The sequence below is a fragment of the Aptenodytes patagonicus genome, chromosome 15 (genome assembly GCF_965638725.1).
Source record: "Aptenodytes patagonicus chromosome 15, bAptPat1.pri.cur, whole genome shotgun sequence".
NCBI classification, from domain to species: Eukaryota; Metazoa; Chordata; class Aves; order Sphenisciformes; family Spheniscidae; genus Aptenodytes; species Aptenodytes patagonicus.
The window spans coordinates 15,172,351-15,190,954 of NC_134963.1; the positions used below are offsets into that span (position 1 = coordinate 15,172,351).

At 54.5% G+C, this 18,604-nt stretch overlaps 1 protein-coding gene across 1 annotated transcript in view; it reads right to left on the reverse strand.

The window, feature by feature from the left end:
* NOS1 (nitric oxide synthase 1) overlaps positions 1-18,391 on the reverse strand; it is a 59,453-nt gene extending 41,062 nt beyond the window's left edge. Inside the window, exons 1-2 of the mRNA XM_076352594.1 lie at positions 18,332-18,391; positions 6,150-7,312 (exon numbers count right to left, since the gene is read on the reverse strand). Coding sequence (XP_076208709.1) covers positions 6,150-6,877 — 728 coding nt within the window. The 5' untranslated portion in view covers positions 6,878-7,312; positions 18,332-18,391. The remainder of the gene's footprint in view (positions 1-6,149; positions 7,313-18,331) is intronic.
* Positions 18,392-18,604: the final 213 nt, after the last annotated feature.

Consider the following 18,604-nt stretch of genomic DNA (forward strand, 5'->3'; position numbering starts at 1 on the left):
CGGGGAAAGCGGGGCTTGCCCTCGGCTCCCGGCAGCCTTTGGAGAAATCCTCACGACTCACCGTCAGACCCAACGTGGGCGCTCTGGGACATTGAACAGGATTTTTAAAATCACCACTTTAGTGTCTTTGAAGAACTAGAAGCAATGCTGAAGATCTGTCCTCAGAGACGCTTCTTTGGCTCAGCTCTCCCAAAGGCCAGATCCAGGATCCAGAGATCCCTCTCTAACCTGGTCCCGCTGGTAGGTCTATTAAATACTAATAGCAAGATCTCTTGGATCCAGAACAGGTTTTTGGGAAGGGACCCCGTTTGAGGTCATCTTTTGTTCTGAAAGCAAAATTTGTTACTTAAAAAAAGAAAGAGGAATCCTGCCCTCCCCCACTGGTGCAAAGGCAGAGCCTTGGATGCTGCCTCACCTCGCAAAGAGCATCTGGCTGTTTGGAGAAATGAGAGGCACCACTCTTTTCTTTTGACTAATTTGATGATGTTGCAGTGCTCAGAGTGATGAAGGGAAGTTGCTGAGACAGCCCTTTGCGAAATTTCTCCAAAGCTTTTCCAAAAAGAAAGGAAAAAAAAAAAAAAAGAGCAAAAAGAAAGTTTGTCACTTTGCTCCTTTGAATTTGCTTGGCAGAAGGATCCCTCTGATTCCCCAGGCAGAGATGAGAGGTACCACTAGCTGCTGCAGTCCCCAGGGACCAGTTTGGATGAACTGATAAGGACATGGATGTCCAGACTCCCGATGATGGCTCTCGTGCCGTGATGCCGACAGCAGTGCCCCGTGCTGCGACTCCGGGGGATGGACTCCTTCCAGGCCCTTGTCCCGGCGGCTGAAAACCCTACGCTGGTGCTCGGGACCTGCGTGGGACGCTCACACGCGCACACCTCGCCTGCTGTGAGCTGCGGGAAAGACATACTTTCTTTTTACTCTCTTCCCCTCTCCCAGTGTGTCCCTGGGGACGGCTGCAAGGCTCCACTGCGCATTGCTCCTCCTTCCAGTGCTAGAGGCTGGAGTAAATGGCAGTTGCCTCACCTTTTGTTTTGCCCCGTGGAAAACCATACTCCAGAGGGCATTGCACGCTCAGGAGTTAATATTTCCTTGCTCTCATGCTCCTGGGGCAGCTCAGAGTCTGCAACATTGGAAAACGTGCTGGCTGCAGGCTCCTCACCTCGAGGGTTAAGGCGAAGTCTGGCACAACAGCACGCGCTTGAGGGAGAGGCAGGAGAAGGGATCGGGCAGGATCTGGAATTTGCAGGGTACAGAGGATGGAGCAGAGCTCAGGAAGGAAGCGGGAATGTTGGAAGCAGAAAGAATAACTCCAAAAGGTGGGATGCGCTCCCCGGAGAGGCAGCGGGGCCAGCCTGCCTGGAGCGGGTGATTGCAGAACGATCAAAGCAAGAAACCACTTCCTAAATGAGAAAGGGGAGCTTGAATGGCACTGAAGGAAGAGGACAAAAGCCTCACTGACAAGCATGCGGCATGGCCTGAAGAAGGTTTTGTACCCTCAGAAGGTCAGAGCATCGCTGGGCTGGGATTAGGAACTAATGAGCCGAGCAAGCTGCACCGAGTGGCTTCGGAGAGAGGCCTATGAAATACGAGGTTGGTAAATGCCGTTGAGTAGGCATTGACAGATAAAGACCTGGGAACAGATCCAAGCGATCCCAAAGTCCCACCGGCATCGTTCGAGATTCAGCCAACATCACATGCAGCCTGCAACCGCCGTGCTTGTCCCTTCCCAGCCGTGCCCAAAAAGCACCCAGCAGATTTCAGCCTCAGCATCTTATTTGGAGGCCAAAGGCAGTTCAGGTCTGCTGGGAAACAGCAGGCTCTTATGTGGGCCATGGGTTTGTCTGCTGGGACCACGTACAAGGAGAACGGCCATCCCATGGGATGCAAGAAGCAGCACCAGTAGAGGGGGCTGAGCGGGTGAAGGGTGCTTTGGAAACTGGTCTGAGAGGGCTCCACGGGGATGTATTCGTGTGGCATATGTTATTTGCAGGCACAAAATGCCTCTCTGGATTAGATTGATGTAGTCAGAGTGACGAGGAAGAAGAATCCACCGAGGGAGAAGGGGAGGGTTATTCGCTGCCGAAGCTTCGTACTTCACCATTTTGCAGAATGGCAATAACATGATAGTTTCAGGGAACCTTTTCATTTCAGAGGTTTTAAAGTTTCATGTCCAAGTACAGAATAATGAAGACATCAGAAATGCAAATGAAATGTTTTGAGCAACACAAAGAGATATTGGCGGCGGCGAAGGAGGTGGGAGGAAGAGAATTTTCTCTTCAAGAACTGCAAAATTACGGGGTTTGTTCCAATGCAGGATGGAGCCTGAAACCTTGAAACCCTTCATAAACAGAATTCCTGCTCTCAGCACACTTCTCCCTCTCAGGGCTGCTGATGCTGCTTTTTGGACCGAAACTGCCATGTTTCCGTCATGCTGTTCATATTATGGAACAGACCTGAGAAGAAAAATAAATACTGGCAACTCGGTGAGGGGGGGAGAGGGAGGGAAGATGGGACATGACAATCTCCCTAGAGCTCAGAGGGAAAAACAGACCTAGGTTAGCTGGCAGAGAGTGAATCAAACTCTATTTTTGTTTTCTAGCCCATGGTGAGCCTCATGGCAGAAATGCCAGCTCTCATCATACCTTGTGCCCCACTTCCACGCTCTGTTTTATGATCGACTTCATCGCAGATGGCTTGAGCCAAGTAGCAGACATTCAGCCGTGGTCGCAGCCCATCCCACGGGCACGCACCGCGGACCCAGGGCACCTTACAGCTGGAAATCAGCAGGGAGCAAAAGCCAGGTCATTGCAGGGGCAACTCCCCCGGGGAGTGCAGACCATGTGTGCAAGGGATGGAGATGAACTGGTATTTTTTCCCAATGCATACTTAAGTTTCCAGTTTTCCTTGTAAGTAACATTAGAGCCATGGGCTGGAAGCCCAAAGCATCAGGTGTAATTTGAATCACTTTCGGCAAAGCCCACCTTGACCGAGAAGTGTTTGGCTCTTTGTGAATAACCTCAAACTTGTATCATTCCTTTCTGCCCTAGGAAAGCTGTCACAGCTCTGTGAGCCGGACCGGCTTTGACAAAGTGCTGCAGGCTGTGAAGGTCAGCACCAAGCGAAGATGGAGACAGAACAGGATTGGTCCTGAGACCAGCATCTCCAGCTGGATCGACGGTCAAGTGGTCCAGGCTGGAAGTGTTGAGCTTAACCTTCAGCGATGTTTTGCACCCTCCTGGTGTCTAGGTAGAGCTCTGTCCCTGTTTTGACTAGCGCCAGCTTTGCTTGCTCCCCCCCAAGCCTGGAGAAGTCACAGCCTACAGCGTTAGAGCTGCAGCAATCTGACAAAGCTTGCTTATTTTGGGGGGCATTTCTTTGGCATCAGCCAACACAGTCTCCATGGTTATCCGCTCCTCATTGCTCCCTGACCTTTCTGCACTTCTCTTACGGACCAGGAAAACTCTCACTGTAGAAGACCTTCACGATGCCCCAGCTCTGTCTGAGACCAAGCAGAGGAGATGAATCATCTCCAGCACGTCGCAGGAGTGGGAGGAGAGGCGGCTGAGAAATGCCCTTTACCCTGCAGAGCAGCTCTCGACAAGTTTTCCCTGCAGTATATCTCCTTTCCCACTTCTCTGCTTGAGCCCAGGTCTTCTCTCTCATGCAGAGTCCTGTCGCAAGAGGGAGGCTGCAGCTTTTCATCAAGCAGAAGATTGAAGACTAATTTTGACCGAAAAGTGGATTTTCAGTCCCAAGGTACATAGATTACATAGATTTTTTTTTTTAAAGGATATTGAAAAATAAAGTGAGTGAAGTTTTGGTGAAGTACCCACTTCACTAATACTCGTGCCGGTTTGAGGTCCTTCAGTTTAAATGAATTCAAAGTGTTTCGGTTTAATCTCTTTATGAGTAGAAGAGACTCCTCAAAGAAAAACCCCATTCTTCACCCTTTCCCCCAGCCGGAGCAGAATTTCCTCAGAGAACCTGCAGCTGGTGGGGCAGGATGGGGACAGCGGGGGACACGGTTTGAAGGGTGAGCCTGTACCTTGTATCAATGCTTGGGATTGTGCCCTCCGGGGGCTTCACCAGATCATGACCCTTAGCTCCATCGCAGCAGTCTTAGCAAAAACAGAGCGACAGAAGGGATTTTTTTAAGCACCCCTGTAGATTTTGTTGGACCTGTAGTCAAACACAACCCCTTCAAGGTCTCAATTCTTTGGTTGCCTAAACCAAGTACCCCCAGGGATGGGTTGGTGCTGGATTAAAGGACGTGCAGTCCGGGCAGGTAGCCCTCAGCCTTCCAGGGAGAGTGCCAGGCTCAGGGGGTTAAATTGCCTCCTATTGCACAGCAGAGACCAAAACCAGCTGTTTCTGAAAGCAGCAAAACAAAAAAGCAGTGTGCGGAGATCTGGGGGTGTGTGTGGTGGGAGGGGACAGCAGGGAAGGATGTCCCCGAGCGCGCCCTGTCCCACCGCTCTTCCCCAGATGTCTGCCACTCACCACCGGCGCCGAGCTGAGCTGATTTTTTTTCCTCTGACTCAGTGTGACCACCCTAATGGGCTTTGAGTAACCGTGTCCTCCGCAGAAAAAATGCACAATTTGGGAGCGAGCGGAAATGATGGCGCAAAAACAACCAAAAATAAAAAAAAAGAAGATGGAAAACACACGGCGTGGGTGTTGGCTTGTGATGGGAGGGATCAGGAGCTCAGCCTGGGCTCTGCCGCCGAGCCGGGCAGGGAACCCACTGCAGGGATCCCACTCCTCCGCAGCCAACAGCTCTGCCTTTCGTCTCTCATTGTTTCTGACAATAAAAATAAATACCATTTTTTTCCCCCTCCCTCAGGAAGCAGGTGCAGCAAGGGAACTTGAAGTTACAAACCCCTTTGTCACTGAACCGAGATCACCAGCTTCAGCGAACCATCCTGAAAAAGCCTCCTGGCTTTTACAGCCAGTCAATAACCGAGAGCAGCCACAACCTGCTGCGGCACTTGGCACTGCTAAAAGGTGTTCGGGGACTTGGGGAAAGGCAACAGGACAAGGCAACATACCATTGCTAATAAATAGCCAGGAGGTGAGAGAGCTGGTACAAAAGAAAAAAAAAAAAAAAAATAGCTACCAACAATGTTTTGCAAAGCATGAAGGGTCACAGGGAGCTGCTTCGGCTCCGGAGCGATGATCTACATCTCAGGGAAATGCCAGGGAAGATCAGGAGGGCAACAGCGCACACATCGCCCCTTGCAGAAGCAGCTATCAGAAATGAAGCAGTTCCACCCGCATGATGGGACTTCACCCTCCTCAGGAGGTCATGGGGCAAGCATATGTCCCCACCCTTGTTATACATGCATATGCATATTGAAATAATTAGCTCGATCTAGAAAGAGCAGAGGGGATGAACAGGCAGCTTCGCTGTTGCATTTCAACAAGGGGTGGCTATTTCTGAGCTCTCAACGGGAAACATTTCCCCCCTTCCCAGAAGACGGGAGCACCCAAGGCAGGTCCCACTGCCCCTTGCACAGAGGTCCCCTTGGCTTCAGCTGGAACCAGACTGGGGCTCCCCTTCCCCCTCCCCAAAGCCAGAGCCTGACTGCCAAAAGCACAGAAGGTTTTGAAACTCATTTCTCCTGGGAAGCATCATAGTCTGCCAGTCTGACCTTCCTTCTCCCTCTCCGGCAGTTAATCAATAGCAGATTTCAAGGGGAGAGCTCCAAAACAGAATAGCAAGGACAGACAGTACCATAAATCTGATTTGGCAGGTGGGGAAACTGAGGCACGGGATTTTGTTTAAAACTTAAAACAAATGAGATTGAGAACACGGAACAGAAACAAATCCTAGCCTAGCCCACGATCCACCACATCGCACAGCTCAGCTTCCCACAAGACATTACTCCTGCTGTCTCCCTGATTTCCCACGCTTACATCTTTCTCCCTTTCTTCCACCATCTACTCCCAATTTTTCATTCCTTTTATCTCCCCCTCATCAACCACTTCCCCCTTTTTTCACATCCTTTCCTCTCCATCTCCATCCTGCTGTGTCAGACAGCAGCCGTTTCTGGAGAGGTGCCCACCGACACCTAAACCAGCCGTGTTGGGTAGCCAAAAGCAGCACATTTCACCAAATGTAAAAAATGTATTTAGGGACCTACCAGTCCACCTGGACTTCTATATCTCTTGTCTCTACCTTGGAGGGTGCATCTCCATCGCTGTCCTTACTGCTGCTCTTCAGGAGATCCAGGACTGGCTCGATTTCTTTGAGCAGTTCATTGTCTTCCACACCGCCGTTGAGGCAAGGGTGACCACAAGCACCCTCCTTCCCCTTCCCAGCGCCCTGCCCTTTGCTGCCGGTAACGACGCCGTTAACGTGGACCATCGGCTCCACCTCCCGCCTGATCTCTCTTGTCCACAGGGAGCCCATGGTGCGGTCGGCTGCTGGCAGCGGCTGCTCTTTGCCGTGCAGGCTTGGGTTGGACAAGTCAACCACCTTCGGAGTCGGGCAGAGGGGTCTGGTGACACGGATGGTTTTCGGCGTCCCGTCGCCTGCAAAAGTGGTCTCCAGGTGAGTGGTGAAGCCCTCGGGGCCCCGCAGGATGAGGACCACGTAGGTCTCGGAGGCGATACTTCTCAGTATCTCCAGCGCAGTCTCATAGCTCATGTCCACCAGGGGCCTGCCATTGACGGCTAAAATGATGTCCCCAGCCTGGATGAGGCCACTCTGCTCCGCAGCCCCTCCCCGGATCAGGTCTGAGATGATGACGGGCGGCTTGCTGACGCGCTCCTTCACCAGGAAGCCGAGGCCGCCCACCTTGCGCTTGAAGAGCCTCACCGAGATGACGTTGGGCTGTATCTGCTGCACGCTGAACACATTCTCTTCCATGGCAGCCCCCCTCTTCGAGCCTGCAGACCAGGACCTCGACAGCCACTGAGCACGGAGAAATTCACTGTCCGAGATCCTTATCCACGCCGGGGCAGGGAAGGGACGACTCTTTGGCTTTTAAGCAACTGGCCTCACTGCAAAACTCCTCTGGGCTTTGGCTGCAGGCTGGCTTTCTGCAGCATACTCACTGCCGCCTCTCTCCCAAAGCAACGTCCTGGGGAAAGCAGGGTGTATCACTGGTGGAAAGCAAGGCTAGGGGCAGGGCAAGCAGGGCAGGCTGGGCAGGCAGGGCTGGGCATTGCGCGGCCGAGCAGGGGCTGGAGGGGGCAACATGCCAGCTTCCAAGTCAGCCTCTGGTCCTGTGCTGGGCAGAGGCGGGGAGGCAGCCCGCTCACTTCACCGACATCCCTGCAAACGGTCCACGAGGTTCTTTATCTAGAAAGGAGAAAAAAACAACAAAGGAGAAAGAAAAGTGAGATAAGGCAGGCGTTAAGTGCAGGCTCAGCACGGGGCTCGGCATGCCACAGACACCCACATGCATCAGCCCGTCCCCACAGATGTCATCCCCCGGGCTGCGTTTGGGAGACAGGCTGCAGTCTCCCATCGCTCTGGGCTTTGTTTCCTCCGCTCCCCCTGTGAAAATCGGCACCATCTGTTCAGCGGGGGCCGGGAGAGCACGGGGGGGAGCGGGGGAGCCCTGGGAGGGGGCTGCTGGGCAGCCTTGCTCGGACCCTCCCCGCTTTGCCCATGGGTCTCAAGCAAGATCCGTGCAAGTCTGGCAAATGGGTAGAGCCGCATGGAGCTCAGCGGTGATTTCTGCTGGCTGAGGATCTTGTCTCCATGTGTTTTCCAGAGCATCCAACAACCTGATGGTCGAGATGGATCGGGGTGACCAGACAGGGGACGTATGTCCCTGCCCAGGATGAAACCCGTTCCATAGGTGCTGGCACACCGAGACTGTTTCGATGCTTCAGGAGGAAGAGTAGCAGCCACAAGCAAAACAAGGCAGTAGAAGAGGACATTCAGCTTCCCTTACCCTGAGTTACAGCAAAGCACTTACAATGGCAAGTGCTTCTAAGTCTGGCTACAGGGATCACAGCCTCAGCCTGGCTCAGCTCCTCCTCTCCCCATATTTCAACCCTGGCACGGGGATATAGGAGGCAAAGCTAGCACTCCCCCGTGCCCAGCCCTGCCATCCAGTTCTGAACAGTTCCCAAACAAACTGCTTTAGCTGATGGAAAACCATCGAGAGGAGAACATGCAATGAGTTTACCCATCTCTCGGGGGAACCTCATGCAGCTGGGCATGACTTTCTACAACCCTCGCGTGGCTTGGGGAGCCATGTCTCATTGACTCCTGATGGGACCCTGGTTCTTACATGCCTACGCTTGCATTCGATAACTTCAGCTCCCAAATCCTCTCTCCGCGTTCCCCTCCCATTTCTTAGATGCTCTGGAGAACATTTGTCTCTGTGACTGTGCCCTGACATTTAGCAGCAAGCTGAAATGCAGATGCCTTCTTTTTTAAATCTGAATTCTGGGGAGAGAACAGAGGGCACTAGATCTGCAGGCTGGAGGCACTGACGTGCCAAGGAAAACACTCCCCTGTCTCCCAGAGGCAGCACATTCAGGGCAGCATTTGCACCTTCAGACACCCCACACCGAGCCCCCCTCTGCCAGGAGCTCCCTCCGGCACCCGGATGGGAAAAACAAGGATCTGAGGAGCAGGGCAGTGACACCAGCCCTGACATTAACTCACTTGAGCATTTTAATCCTCATGTGACGAAGGGTGCTGACCCCAGACTGGCTCTTTATAGGCGAGTAAAGAATAAAGCAATTAGAGCCCGATAACCTGAGCCGATGGATTTAACCCCTATTGCCCTTCTCCTGCCATTATTCAGCCCTGCAGGGCAGTAGCAGCACACAAAGGGTTAAATGCCACCTGAGTAGGTCGGTGGGGAGTCACCTCCTCAAGGGCTAATCAGCCCGGGTGACACAAGCCCTAATTGCTGGGTGACTTCCCGCAAGTGGCCCTGGCCAGAGGTCACTGGAGCAGGACCTCCGCCAGCCATGATGGCCTGTGCCACCTCGTAGGGCTCAGGGCAGCAGAGCAGAACATCTCCTCCAGATCCTCGGGCCACCTGGGGAGGGAAGGTCACATATTTGGAAAGGAAGGAGGGAGGCAGAGGTCTGCTTGGAAAGGAACGCTCCTGTCCCTCTCCCTTTCCAGCCCCTCCATCCCTTCCCCAGCCAGAGCCTGCTTTCACCGGCAGCGCTGGACACAGTGGCACAGGCGGGACCCCAGCCAAGTCTTCCCCCTCTTTCCCAGGCGAGAGCCCTCAGGCTCTTCGGTGCCAGTGCCAAACCACAGGATCAGCTTCTTTCTCCCTGCCCAGGGTCTGTCTTTTCCTCGCCCCGCTCCCAGCAGCCCACCAGCGCAGTCCCTGCATCCCCCAGCCCCTCCACGGGTCCCCCCTGCCAACGAGGCCACCATCACCCTGATGTCCGGGCAAGCCACCAAGCCACGCAGGACTCATTTCTAATGTATTAGCTGACGCAGTAAGGACGAACGAGGCTTTGAAAGCAGTGCAAGTACCACGCGAGTGCGGGACTGTCAGCTTCCCTTCAAGGGGACAACCCTGTTATTTGCTCTGGATTAGTCACTGGCTACGTGGCACTCATGAACTCCTCGCAGTCGGTGAAGTCTGTGTTCGCATCGTGCCCATCTCAGCAGGGCCAGGGCCATCTCGGGGACTGCCCGGCACGGGCCCCTGTCACCGCTGGGCATCCCCAGCAGCTCCCGCAGGCAGATGCTCAACAGCCGGAGGAGATGATGCCTTTCAGCCCGGCTCGACCCCTTACTGCAGCGCTTGCAGGGGAGCGGGGCGATGCTGAGCTCACTGGAAAGGACCCTCATCCGCCCCAAAGAGCTGAGAAACCCCAAAGTGTTTGCAGTCCCTCACTCTTCTCCCACCAGGCCAATTTCCAGTTCTTCCCTCCAAAAAGCATATAGCAAAGCTTATAATTTGTTACGTATATGCAGCTCCAGCCTGCAAGATCCCAGGGGAAAACATTATTGCTGGGTGCACATCGCTCCCCATCCCCAAAACCCGCCGGCACCTCAGCATTCCTTACAAGAGGGAAGAGAAGAAAAAAGTCGATTCTAGGCAATACCTAAGCACCCAGCCAGGGATTTCTCCAAGATGGGGGTGAGCACCAACATGTCCCCTACAGAGAAGAGGGGGACTCGCTCCTGGACCTCGCACGCTCTTGCCCATGGGTGATCAGTGGCCGGTATCTCCCCCTGCCTCAGCTGCGGGCTCTGCAGCAGCAGCTGGGGACTGGCTGGAAGACAGGGAATGACATTTACCTGTTTAGAATTTCCCCCCCCCTCAAACTCAAGCCTTTTCTTTCCTGTTTCTCAGCTGCTCCCAGTAAGGAAGGTCAGAAAAAAGCCAGAAGCAGAGGGGCAGGCAAGGAGATTGAGGGCAACCTGTCTCTAAGTCCCTGACCCTTCTGCTTCTTTGGAGAAGAGTTGGACAAGCATTTTCATAGAATCATAGAATCATTTAGGTTGGAAAATAACCTTAAGGTCATTGAGTCCAACCGTTTTCCAGCTGCAAATCCTTGCACAAACTCAGGCTGAAGATGGGAGGGACAGGGAGATGTTCAGGGCATGAGAAGGCAGCAGGAGACACCTGGGAGCGCAGGGAAGACTTCCCCAGGCACCCAGCATGGGTCAGGGCTTCCCCCATACCCAGCTCCCAGGGTGTCCTGGGACATCTGCAGGTCTGTTCCCAGAGGGGACACGTTTTGGATGAAACCTGAAGCATTCAACCCTGTGCGACGCGATGGGGAGACGCCGGCCGTTTGCAGCACAGGTGGCTCAGCTCTGCCGAGTTCAGTTCTCCCTACGAGCATCATTAAGAGTCTGATTTATGAACCCAAGAGCAGTAGTACGTTTGCCAGGTCGTACTGGAGGTGTCACACCTAACTCCTTAAAAACAGTGAGAGCAGCGCAGTGAGCAGGGTTTCACCGGGGTGAGTGCTACTGAGGTGGAAACACTTATTTCACCCCTGAAAGACAGCCGGGAGATGGCCAATGCCATGGGCAAAGCCGGGCTCATCTCCCTGCCAAGGCATCCCGCTTGAATTAACATCCACGGACGGTGCCGTCCCACTCCCTGCCTCGGTTTCCCTCCTCTTTCCAAAGCATAAAACCAACTCAAATTAGAGAAGAGCAACAAACCCTGCAGAGCTGCAAACTTGTAGCACCCCAGACAAGCGTTACAAAAAGCGTTAACTCTGATCTCGACACCGATCCACGCTGACATTGCTTGTTTGGAGGCTTTAATCAGTGTAGGGAAGAGCGGCAGAACAGGCTCCCCTACGGCAGCGACAAAGGCATTCGCGTAACAAACAAGCCCTATGAAAAGCAATAACGAAAAGCTTTTAGAGTCGCCAGATAACATTTCAAGCAACAAACTCCAGCACATATGTTAATTGGATGATTTGATTTAGAAAGCAAAGCAGAGGAGAAATCAATCTTGGGAGCTTAACACAATCTCTTAACTCTCCCAGCCAGGAGCTGCAGGCTACGGTGAGCTAGGATGTACCCAACACCAGCCCTTTGGTGTGGGCACTTGGGTTGCCCTTGCCCTCGCAAATCGATTTTGAGTCTTGTCTTTGCTGTGGTAATGGCTTACATCTCTACATGCCAGCTTTAAATGGACACCATTGTCCTATTTAATTAGTTTTCGTGGGATTTATAGCGTTCAATGAAGAACCCCAGGGCTGAAGGATTTATGCCCGTTTAATTTTTATGACCCATGGAGCGTCAGTGAATCTGATGAGGAGCAACGGGATGCAACATATGCACAGTTACTGTAAACCTGCGTGTTTGTGCATCTGAAAATGGAGCATTAAAGTGATTCACTGGCAGCCAGCTTCCTCGTGCCAGCAGTTCTGCGATCAACTCCCGTTCGGCTCAGACCAATGCCATGGTGTATCTATGTACATGGCCTTTTAATCCTGAGAATATATAGACAATGTTCCCCCAGCTATATCTAATAATCCACCTCCCACCAACCTTGCCAAAATCTGCCCGGGAAGGAGCGAGCCCTTTTTCCTTCACAGCCAAACGACGCGCTCTGCTTCTCCCTTCCCACCCCCAGCGCACGAGGCTGGGAAGTGGCTATTTCGCCTGGGCCACGACATTTTCTTCACCCCCAATAAACCTGATTTACACATAGGAGTCAATTAAATAAAAGGCACTTTGCCATCTGTACAACACCCCGGTGCCAGTGCCCAGCATCCAGTGATGCTGCAGAGCTGCTGGACCACTCCACGCAGCCACGGAAACCGGCGGGCTCGGGAAGGATGCTGCCGAAGGGATGAAGTGCTGAGGTCTCAGCCCTGGAGACCCCCTCTCCTCCCCCACGTCAGCAGGGCACAGGTGTTTGCACTGAAAACGTGCCTATCACGGGTAAAAGAACAGTTAATAAATTAAATGCTTGCTTTCTGATATAAATAAATCTATGTCCATTCCCTGGGAGCGTTCATTTGCCTCTAATCAGGGGGTTGTTTTCTGGAAAGCAAAACAATACACATTTGCTCCTGGCCATATCGTTGGGCTGAAGCTGCCCCAAAGCCCCATGACCTGCGCATTTATCCAGCTCCTGGTACTTGCTTTTGTTTTCATCCCAACCGTCCCTCTCTGGGGAATTAAACAGCCGAGGAAAGCCTGGTCGTGCCGGCACAAGGAGTCGCCGGCACGCCTTCTAGGCAGTTGGGCTAGGTGATCATTGTAGGTCCCTTCCAACTGAAATATTCTATTCTATTCTATTCTATTCTATTCTATTCTATTCTATTCTATTCTATTCTATTCTATTCTATTCTGCATCCTGCACGCTCCTAACCATGGAGCAGCAACGCTGGAGGGGGCAGGACCGCAGGGAAACTTTGCTGTAATCTAATGAAGTCCCTCGTCCCGCTCCCCTTCGCCCCATCCGATAGGAACCGCACCTCTCCAAGCAGACCGCAGGCAATACATTTTAATGTTGCCAAGACAACTGTGTTGACAAAATTACCTTTTTTTTTTCGATGACAGAAACAAAGTTTTGTTTTAATTTGGAGTTCAAGGCTTAGCATATTCCGGTAACACACCTGCCATTTCTCTTTTACTGTTTCGTACAATATTTTCTTGGTGCCTGTGGTGTGTGGCTGAAATGCAGTTTAGATAAAACCATCTATTCCACCACTACCCCCGTCTAAAACTGATGTTCTTATTAGGGCTCAGCCCTTCTGTAAAACATAAATTGCACCACCATCAATTTGCCGAGAGAGTTGGAATTACACCAGTGACTCCGGTTTGACAAATGGGACCCATGTTAACACAACACCACTTCGTCCTAAATGACAAAACAGGTAGATAGGAAATAAATGAGAAAATGCCACTTGATGGATGGTCTCGAAATCCAATCGCAGCACGAGAGGGGAATCGTGGCTCCATTTAGAAAAAAAGAAAAAGGGAATTTAAAAATCGCAGCAGGTTGGCTGGAGCGGTAATAACTCCAGAGCCGCCAGCCGGCATCAATAAAGTCAGCGGCAGAGCTCTCGGCTCAGAGTCGGTCCAGGAATTAAACTCCTGGCTCGTTTCAGAGGCTCAGGTTCTCGTCCCCTCCTTTGCTGCTGACTCCCCAAAATCCTTCTAGCATGGCGTTAAATTTTCCTACTCTAACAAGCCAGCGGGAGAAGTAGCCCAATTAGGACACTAAATAGCAATAAACCTTATTGTCACCGATTTTCATAAAGAGTGACTCCTATCATTGTTTAAAAACCTCGGGAAGACATCAGACTCCTCACAGCACAAGCCTGAGTTCCTCGGTCTGGAGGCACGAGCCTCTTGCCAGGTCCCCGTGAAAGCCTACTGCTGAAAAGGCTGCGGGATTTTCTCTGTCCCCCAAGCATCTCGACCGTCTCTCTTGAACAGCGAAAGGTGCAGGAGGACTAGAGGTGCGATTCCCCACCGATGAATCCAGTACGCGGAGCCAAAGCAGAGCTCTCGCCCTCTTTGCATCGGCATCCTCGGTGACTGCGCAAGGCAAAAAGCAAAGATAATTTGTTCCCCTGAGTTTCTGTCCGCGTTTTTCTTAGGGTTTTGCATTAGCACTTGTTTCCATAGTATCAACGGCAGCGGCAAAGTTCTCTGGGGGCCTCCTGGGACGCGTTCCTTGTCCCACGGAAGGCTCTGGCTCTAATTTGGGCAGGATTGGGGTGGGGGGGGGATGTGGAATTTTCTGCTTCTTAATTTTTGCTAAAGGTGCCGCTGGCGGGAGCGAGGCCGTTCCTTAGAAGCAGCATCAGCCACATCATCCTCACTCTGCCAGCACCCCTGAACATGGGGCACTGTGGCAAGAAAGCCATGAGTGCCTGAGAGAGAGGCCTGGAAATGGGCCCCGATGCTCATGGGTTCCTGGGGCTTTTCCTCTTCCCCCGTGGGACAGTCCCGTGCTGGTGACGCTTCCTTTGGCTGAAGCAGCCCCAGCCCCTGGCTTGAAAAGAGATTTTTTCCCTGCGCCAGAGGAGAGGATTTTGGCTTCCCAAGACCCTGCTCCTCAATACTGGCATCACGGGGAGAGGCAGCAGTGGGGCAGGCTGTCACACCAAGGCCACGGTCCCGCTGCACTCCAGTGGGACTGGAGCCCTTGGCCGAGGCGTGCCACTGATATTTCCACGGATGTGTTCATTTTCATGCTGTTTGGGGATGAAGGGTGGGTCCTGCTCTGAAAAGGCTGAGCTTTTGTGACTTTCAAGGCAAGGAAGAGCCGCATGTTTTCAGCACGTCTGAAAATATAAGCCTGAGACTCTGCAAAAGGGGATTAAGACGAGCCTACCCTAGAAGGGCATTGCAAGATCTCGTTAAGCATTTCTGAATTGTCATGTAAAACAGAGGCTATGGAAAGAGTTGCCGTAGCATAAATACCTCCGGTTTTGTATATACACACACAGTACTTGCAGGTTTCCACGGTCTGCATATAGAACCAACATACGGATAACATATGGGCTTTCCAGACCGCGTGTTTCTCGTGCCCACAGCCAGATCCCGAGCACTTGCTTGGCATCATATCGGTACTTCGCTCTGCTTGCTTTGCTGCTGCCGTGTAGGGTGGCAATCCGGGGTGCGTTGGGTCAGGTATCGCACACAGCCCATCGCAGAGTTAATTTGGAGCGAGCGGATGGAAGTAAACACGCTTTCATCCGGCTTCAGCCAGACAGTGGCTTACAGATCCTTCCCTCTTCAGGACACAATATGTTTATTTTTGGCTACGTACGAGAGATCAGATCGCGTATATAGATTTGATTTAATGCACAGATACAATCAGAACAGCGTGAGTAGAGCAAAGGCATTTTAGCTTTGTTTGGAGCCTCCTCTCAAAACCGGTCCCTTGCTATCGGGGTTGGATTTCTTTAGTAAAAATTGATGGTATCAACAAGTATCAAACAGTATTCTCGTTACTCAGGAAAGGTAAATGCTAATCTATGCGAGCCGAGCTCACGTGACTTATCAGTTACTATATATAGTTGTTTTCAGGCACTGATTTAGGCAATCTGGCAGGTTTCCTAAGCCTTTGTACAGATACACTACTGAAATGGAAAATACAAAACACACGAGCAAAGCAGGGGAAAAAAAATATCTGACAGGGCCAAAATGTCCCTGCGGGTCAGGGAGGACCAAGCCCTGCTGATGGGGATCAGCAGACACTCAACATTAATTGCAAGTGAGGATTCAGCCCAAACCCCTCTGCCTAAGATGGCCTCTCCAGTACTCGCTCACGATCGCCGTGCTGACAGAGGGAATAAACAGAATTCAAAGGGCACAAGGACTTGTCACTCTCCTTTGCTCATGAGGGAATGTAATGCTTCTCCCGGTGCAGGTATCTGATTAGAGAAATATCCCCTCCAAAACCCACGTCTGTGTAAGAAGAGACTCTCTACTGGGAGTTTGTTTGCAAACATATGCACATTTTAAAACTGGAGCGTATATGACTGAGTTTGTAGCATCTTTAAGAAAATATTCTGGGTGATACAAGCTAGAAGAAAATAGAGGGAGGAATAAATTGCTAATGCAAACCCAAATTCTTTAAAATAAGGCTTCCCCACCTGAGACCTTTAACAGAAAAGGCATAGCCAACCAAGATGTGCAGGTAGAAATCTCCGGGAGAGTGCTATTTTGAACAGCCCCCCTGCCCCAAAAGCCTCCCCACAGCTCTCCGGTGATCATCCCTGTAGATCCCGTTCTGCCATCTGCCTGAGCCATCAGCATTTGGGGACGTAGAAGAGGAAGAGGAGCTGGCATTTAAAGCAGTTGAGCCCTCGACCACTGCAACTGCCCCCTGCGATCTCCCACGTCTCCCACTCCACACAGCCTGTGCTCCCACGGAAAGGAAGGAGACACTTCCCCTCCATTTCAGTGAGAGGCGGATCAGCTCCTCGGGGACTCAGCAGATAATTGTCAAGTTGCCTGCCAGAATTTCCTCCTGACAGTCATAACTTGAAAACGTTGGAAGAAAATGTCTGCACCTGGGCTGTGGAGTCAGCGCGCTCACGGAGTGCAGAGCCGAGGCAGGGAAAGGCTCTGCGGGACTGGAGCTGGATGGGGTGATGCACGCCCACCCCAGCACCACATGCTCCAGATGTGCGTGTACACAGGTCTCTCTTCCTCTGCTTTGCCAGTAAAACACAAAAGCTTTCTACTACCTACTGCAAACCAAGCCGAGAGCAAGGCCACAGGCAGGGCAGAGGCAGGGTTCATCTCCTTTGATCCCTGCGACAACGGCTCCCTTCTGCATTTCAAGCGCACCCGGAGGGGACAGTCGGGTCCTTGGTGCGCGGGTGGGGAGAGGGAAGGGGCGAGATCCGGACTAACCCCCGGCTGCCCCTGAAGAAGAGGAGCCAGCCGTGAGCGGGACATCCCAGGGCTTCACTCGGGGGCTGGAGCCGCATCGGGGTGTCCCTTCCCCACCCCGGGCCGGATAGGGATCTCCACCCGATCTCTCCCTCCCCACCCCAGCGCCCCGGGGACGGCGGGGACACCCCGGGGACGACGGGGGCATCCCGACCCCGTGGGACAGGGGGAACAGCAGGGACAGGACCCGGCGTTGGTCACACCCCCCCCACACACACACCCCCCAGCACTGGGGGGTTGGTGGCGTCTCCTGCAGCCCCGAGCCCCGCTCCGCTGTCGGGGGGGGGGGGGGCCGGGGCTCCTGTCGGGCGGCGGCGCCCGCAGCGTTCAGCACCCGGGACAGCTCCGGCACCGCCCGCCGCGGGGGGGGGGGGCGACACCAGCCCCGCCCCTGCCCGCCCCCCCCCCCGGGAAACTGCCCCCCACCAGTCCGTCCCCCTCCCCCCCCCCCCCCGAGAAAAAGTGCCTCCCCCCGGGCAAACCGCCCCCCTGCCCCAGGCACGCCGGTCCCCCGCCCCTGCCGTCCCCGGACAGATCGCACCCGGGCCCCCCCCCCTCGCCTGCCCCGGCCCCTCTCCCTTCCCTGCCCGGGCACGCTGCCGCCTGTCGCGGGCGCGCTGCCCGCCTGCTCCCGTCTGCCTTCCCTGGCCAAACTGGCCCCCTGCCCTCCCCGCGCACACCGTCCACCTGCCCCTGCCTTCCCTCCCCGGGCAAACTGCCCCCCTCCCCGGGCACGCTGGTCCCCCTCGCCTCCTGCCCCTGCTGTCGTCCGTGTCCCCCCCCCCCCCCCCCGGCAAACTGCCTGCCCGTGCAAGCGGCCCCCCTCGCCCCATACAAACTTGCTGCAAAGAGTTGCGGAGGAGGGAGGCAACAGCGAGCTTCGCTCCGTTCCCGCAGCTGGCTCAGCCCCCCCCCCAGCCCGGGGGACGCGGGGGGGAGCCGAGCACGGAGGCGGTGGAGGAAGTTTGCAGCGGAGCCCCTGGGTGCGGGGAGGGGGGGGGAACACACACGACACACCGACCGCCGCAGCCCGGCGGGCAGCACGGTCCGGGGGGGGGGGGGGGCCGGGTGGGAGCCGCGTCTCGGCGCGGCCAGCCACGGCGTCGCTCGCCGGGCCAGCAAAGCGGCTTATAGCCGGGCAGATCCCACGAGTGCCCTCCGCTCCCCTCCCCGCCGCGGGGCCCGGGGGCGGCTCGGGCGCCTCCGCCGAGCCCCAGGCTCCTGCAGCCGGAGGCAGAGCCCGGCTGCCCTCACCGGCGGGGCTGGGGACCCCGCTGCTGCCTCCCCGTCCCCCCGGCCAAGGGCACGGCAGAGCGGCGCAGCCCCGGTGCCCCGAGGCGGCGGCGGGGAGCGCTTCCGACGGGCGCCCGAGGGAGCGCACGGTCCCGCGGGGCTCCGCGCTCCGCGGCCGGTCCCGCACCCCCTGCCCCGCCGCAAAGTTTCCCGGAGAAGCGGGGCTGGGGGCAGCCCTCCCGCCGCCCCACCTACCGTGCGGCGGAGAGGAGCCGTCGCCGTCGCCGTCCCCGTCCCCGCCCGGCGCATCCCTCCCGGCGGCTCCGGGCGCGGCGGAGGGACGGAGCCCGGCGCGGCGCTGGGCTCGGCTGGGCTGGCAGGGAGGGAGCCAGTCCTCGCTGCGCCCCTTTATCCCAGCATCACCGAAACGAATCCGCTTTGACGTCCAACCAGGGTTTTTATGGGTGTGGAGCGAGCCGGTGCAGCCCTCATTAGGAGACACTCTGCTTTCCAAATCATACATCTTTT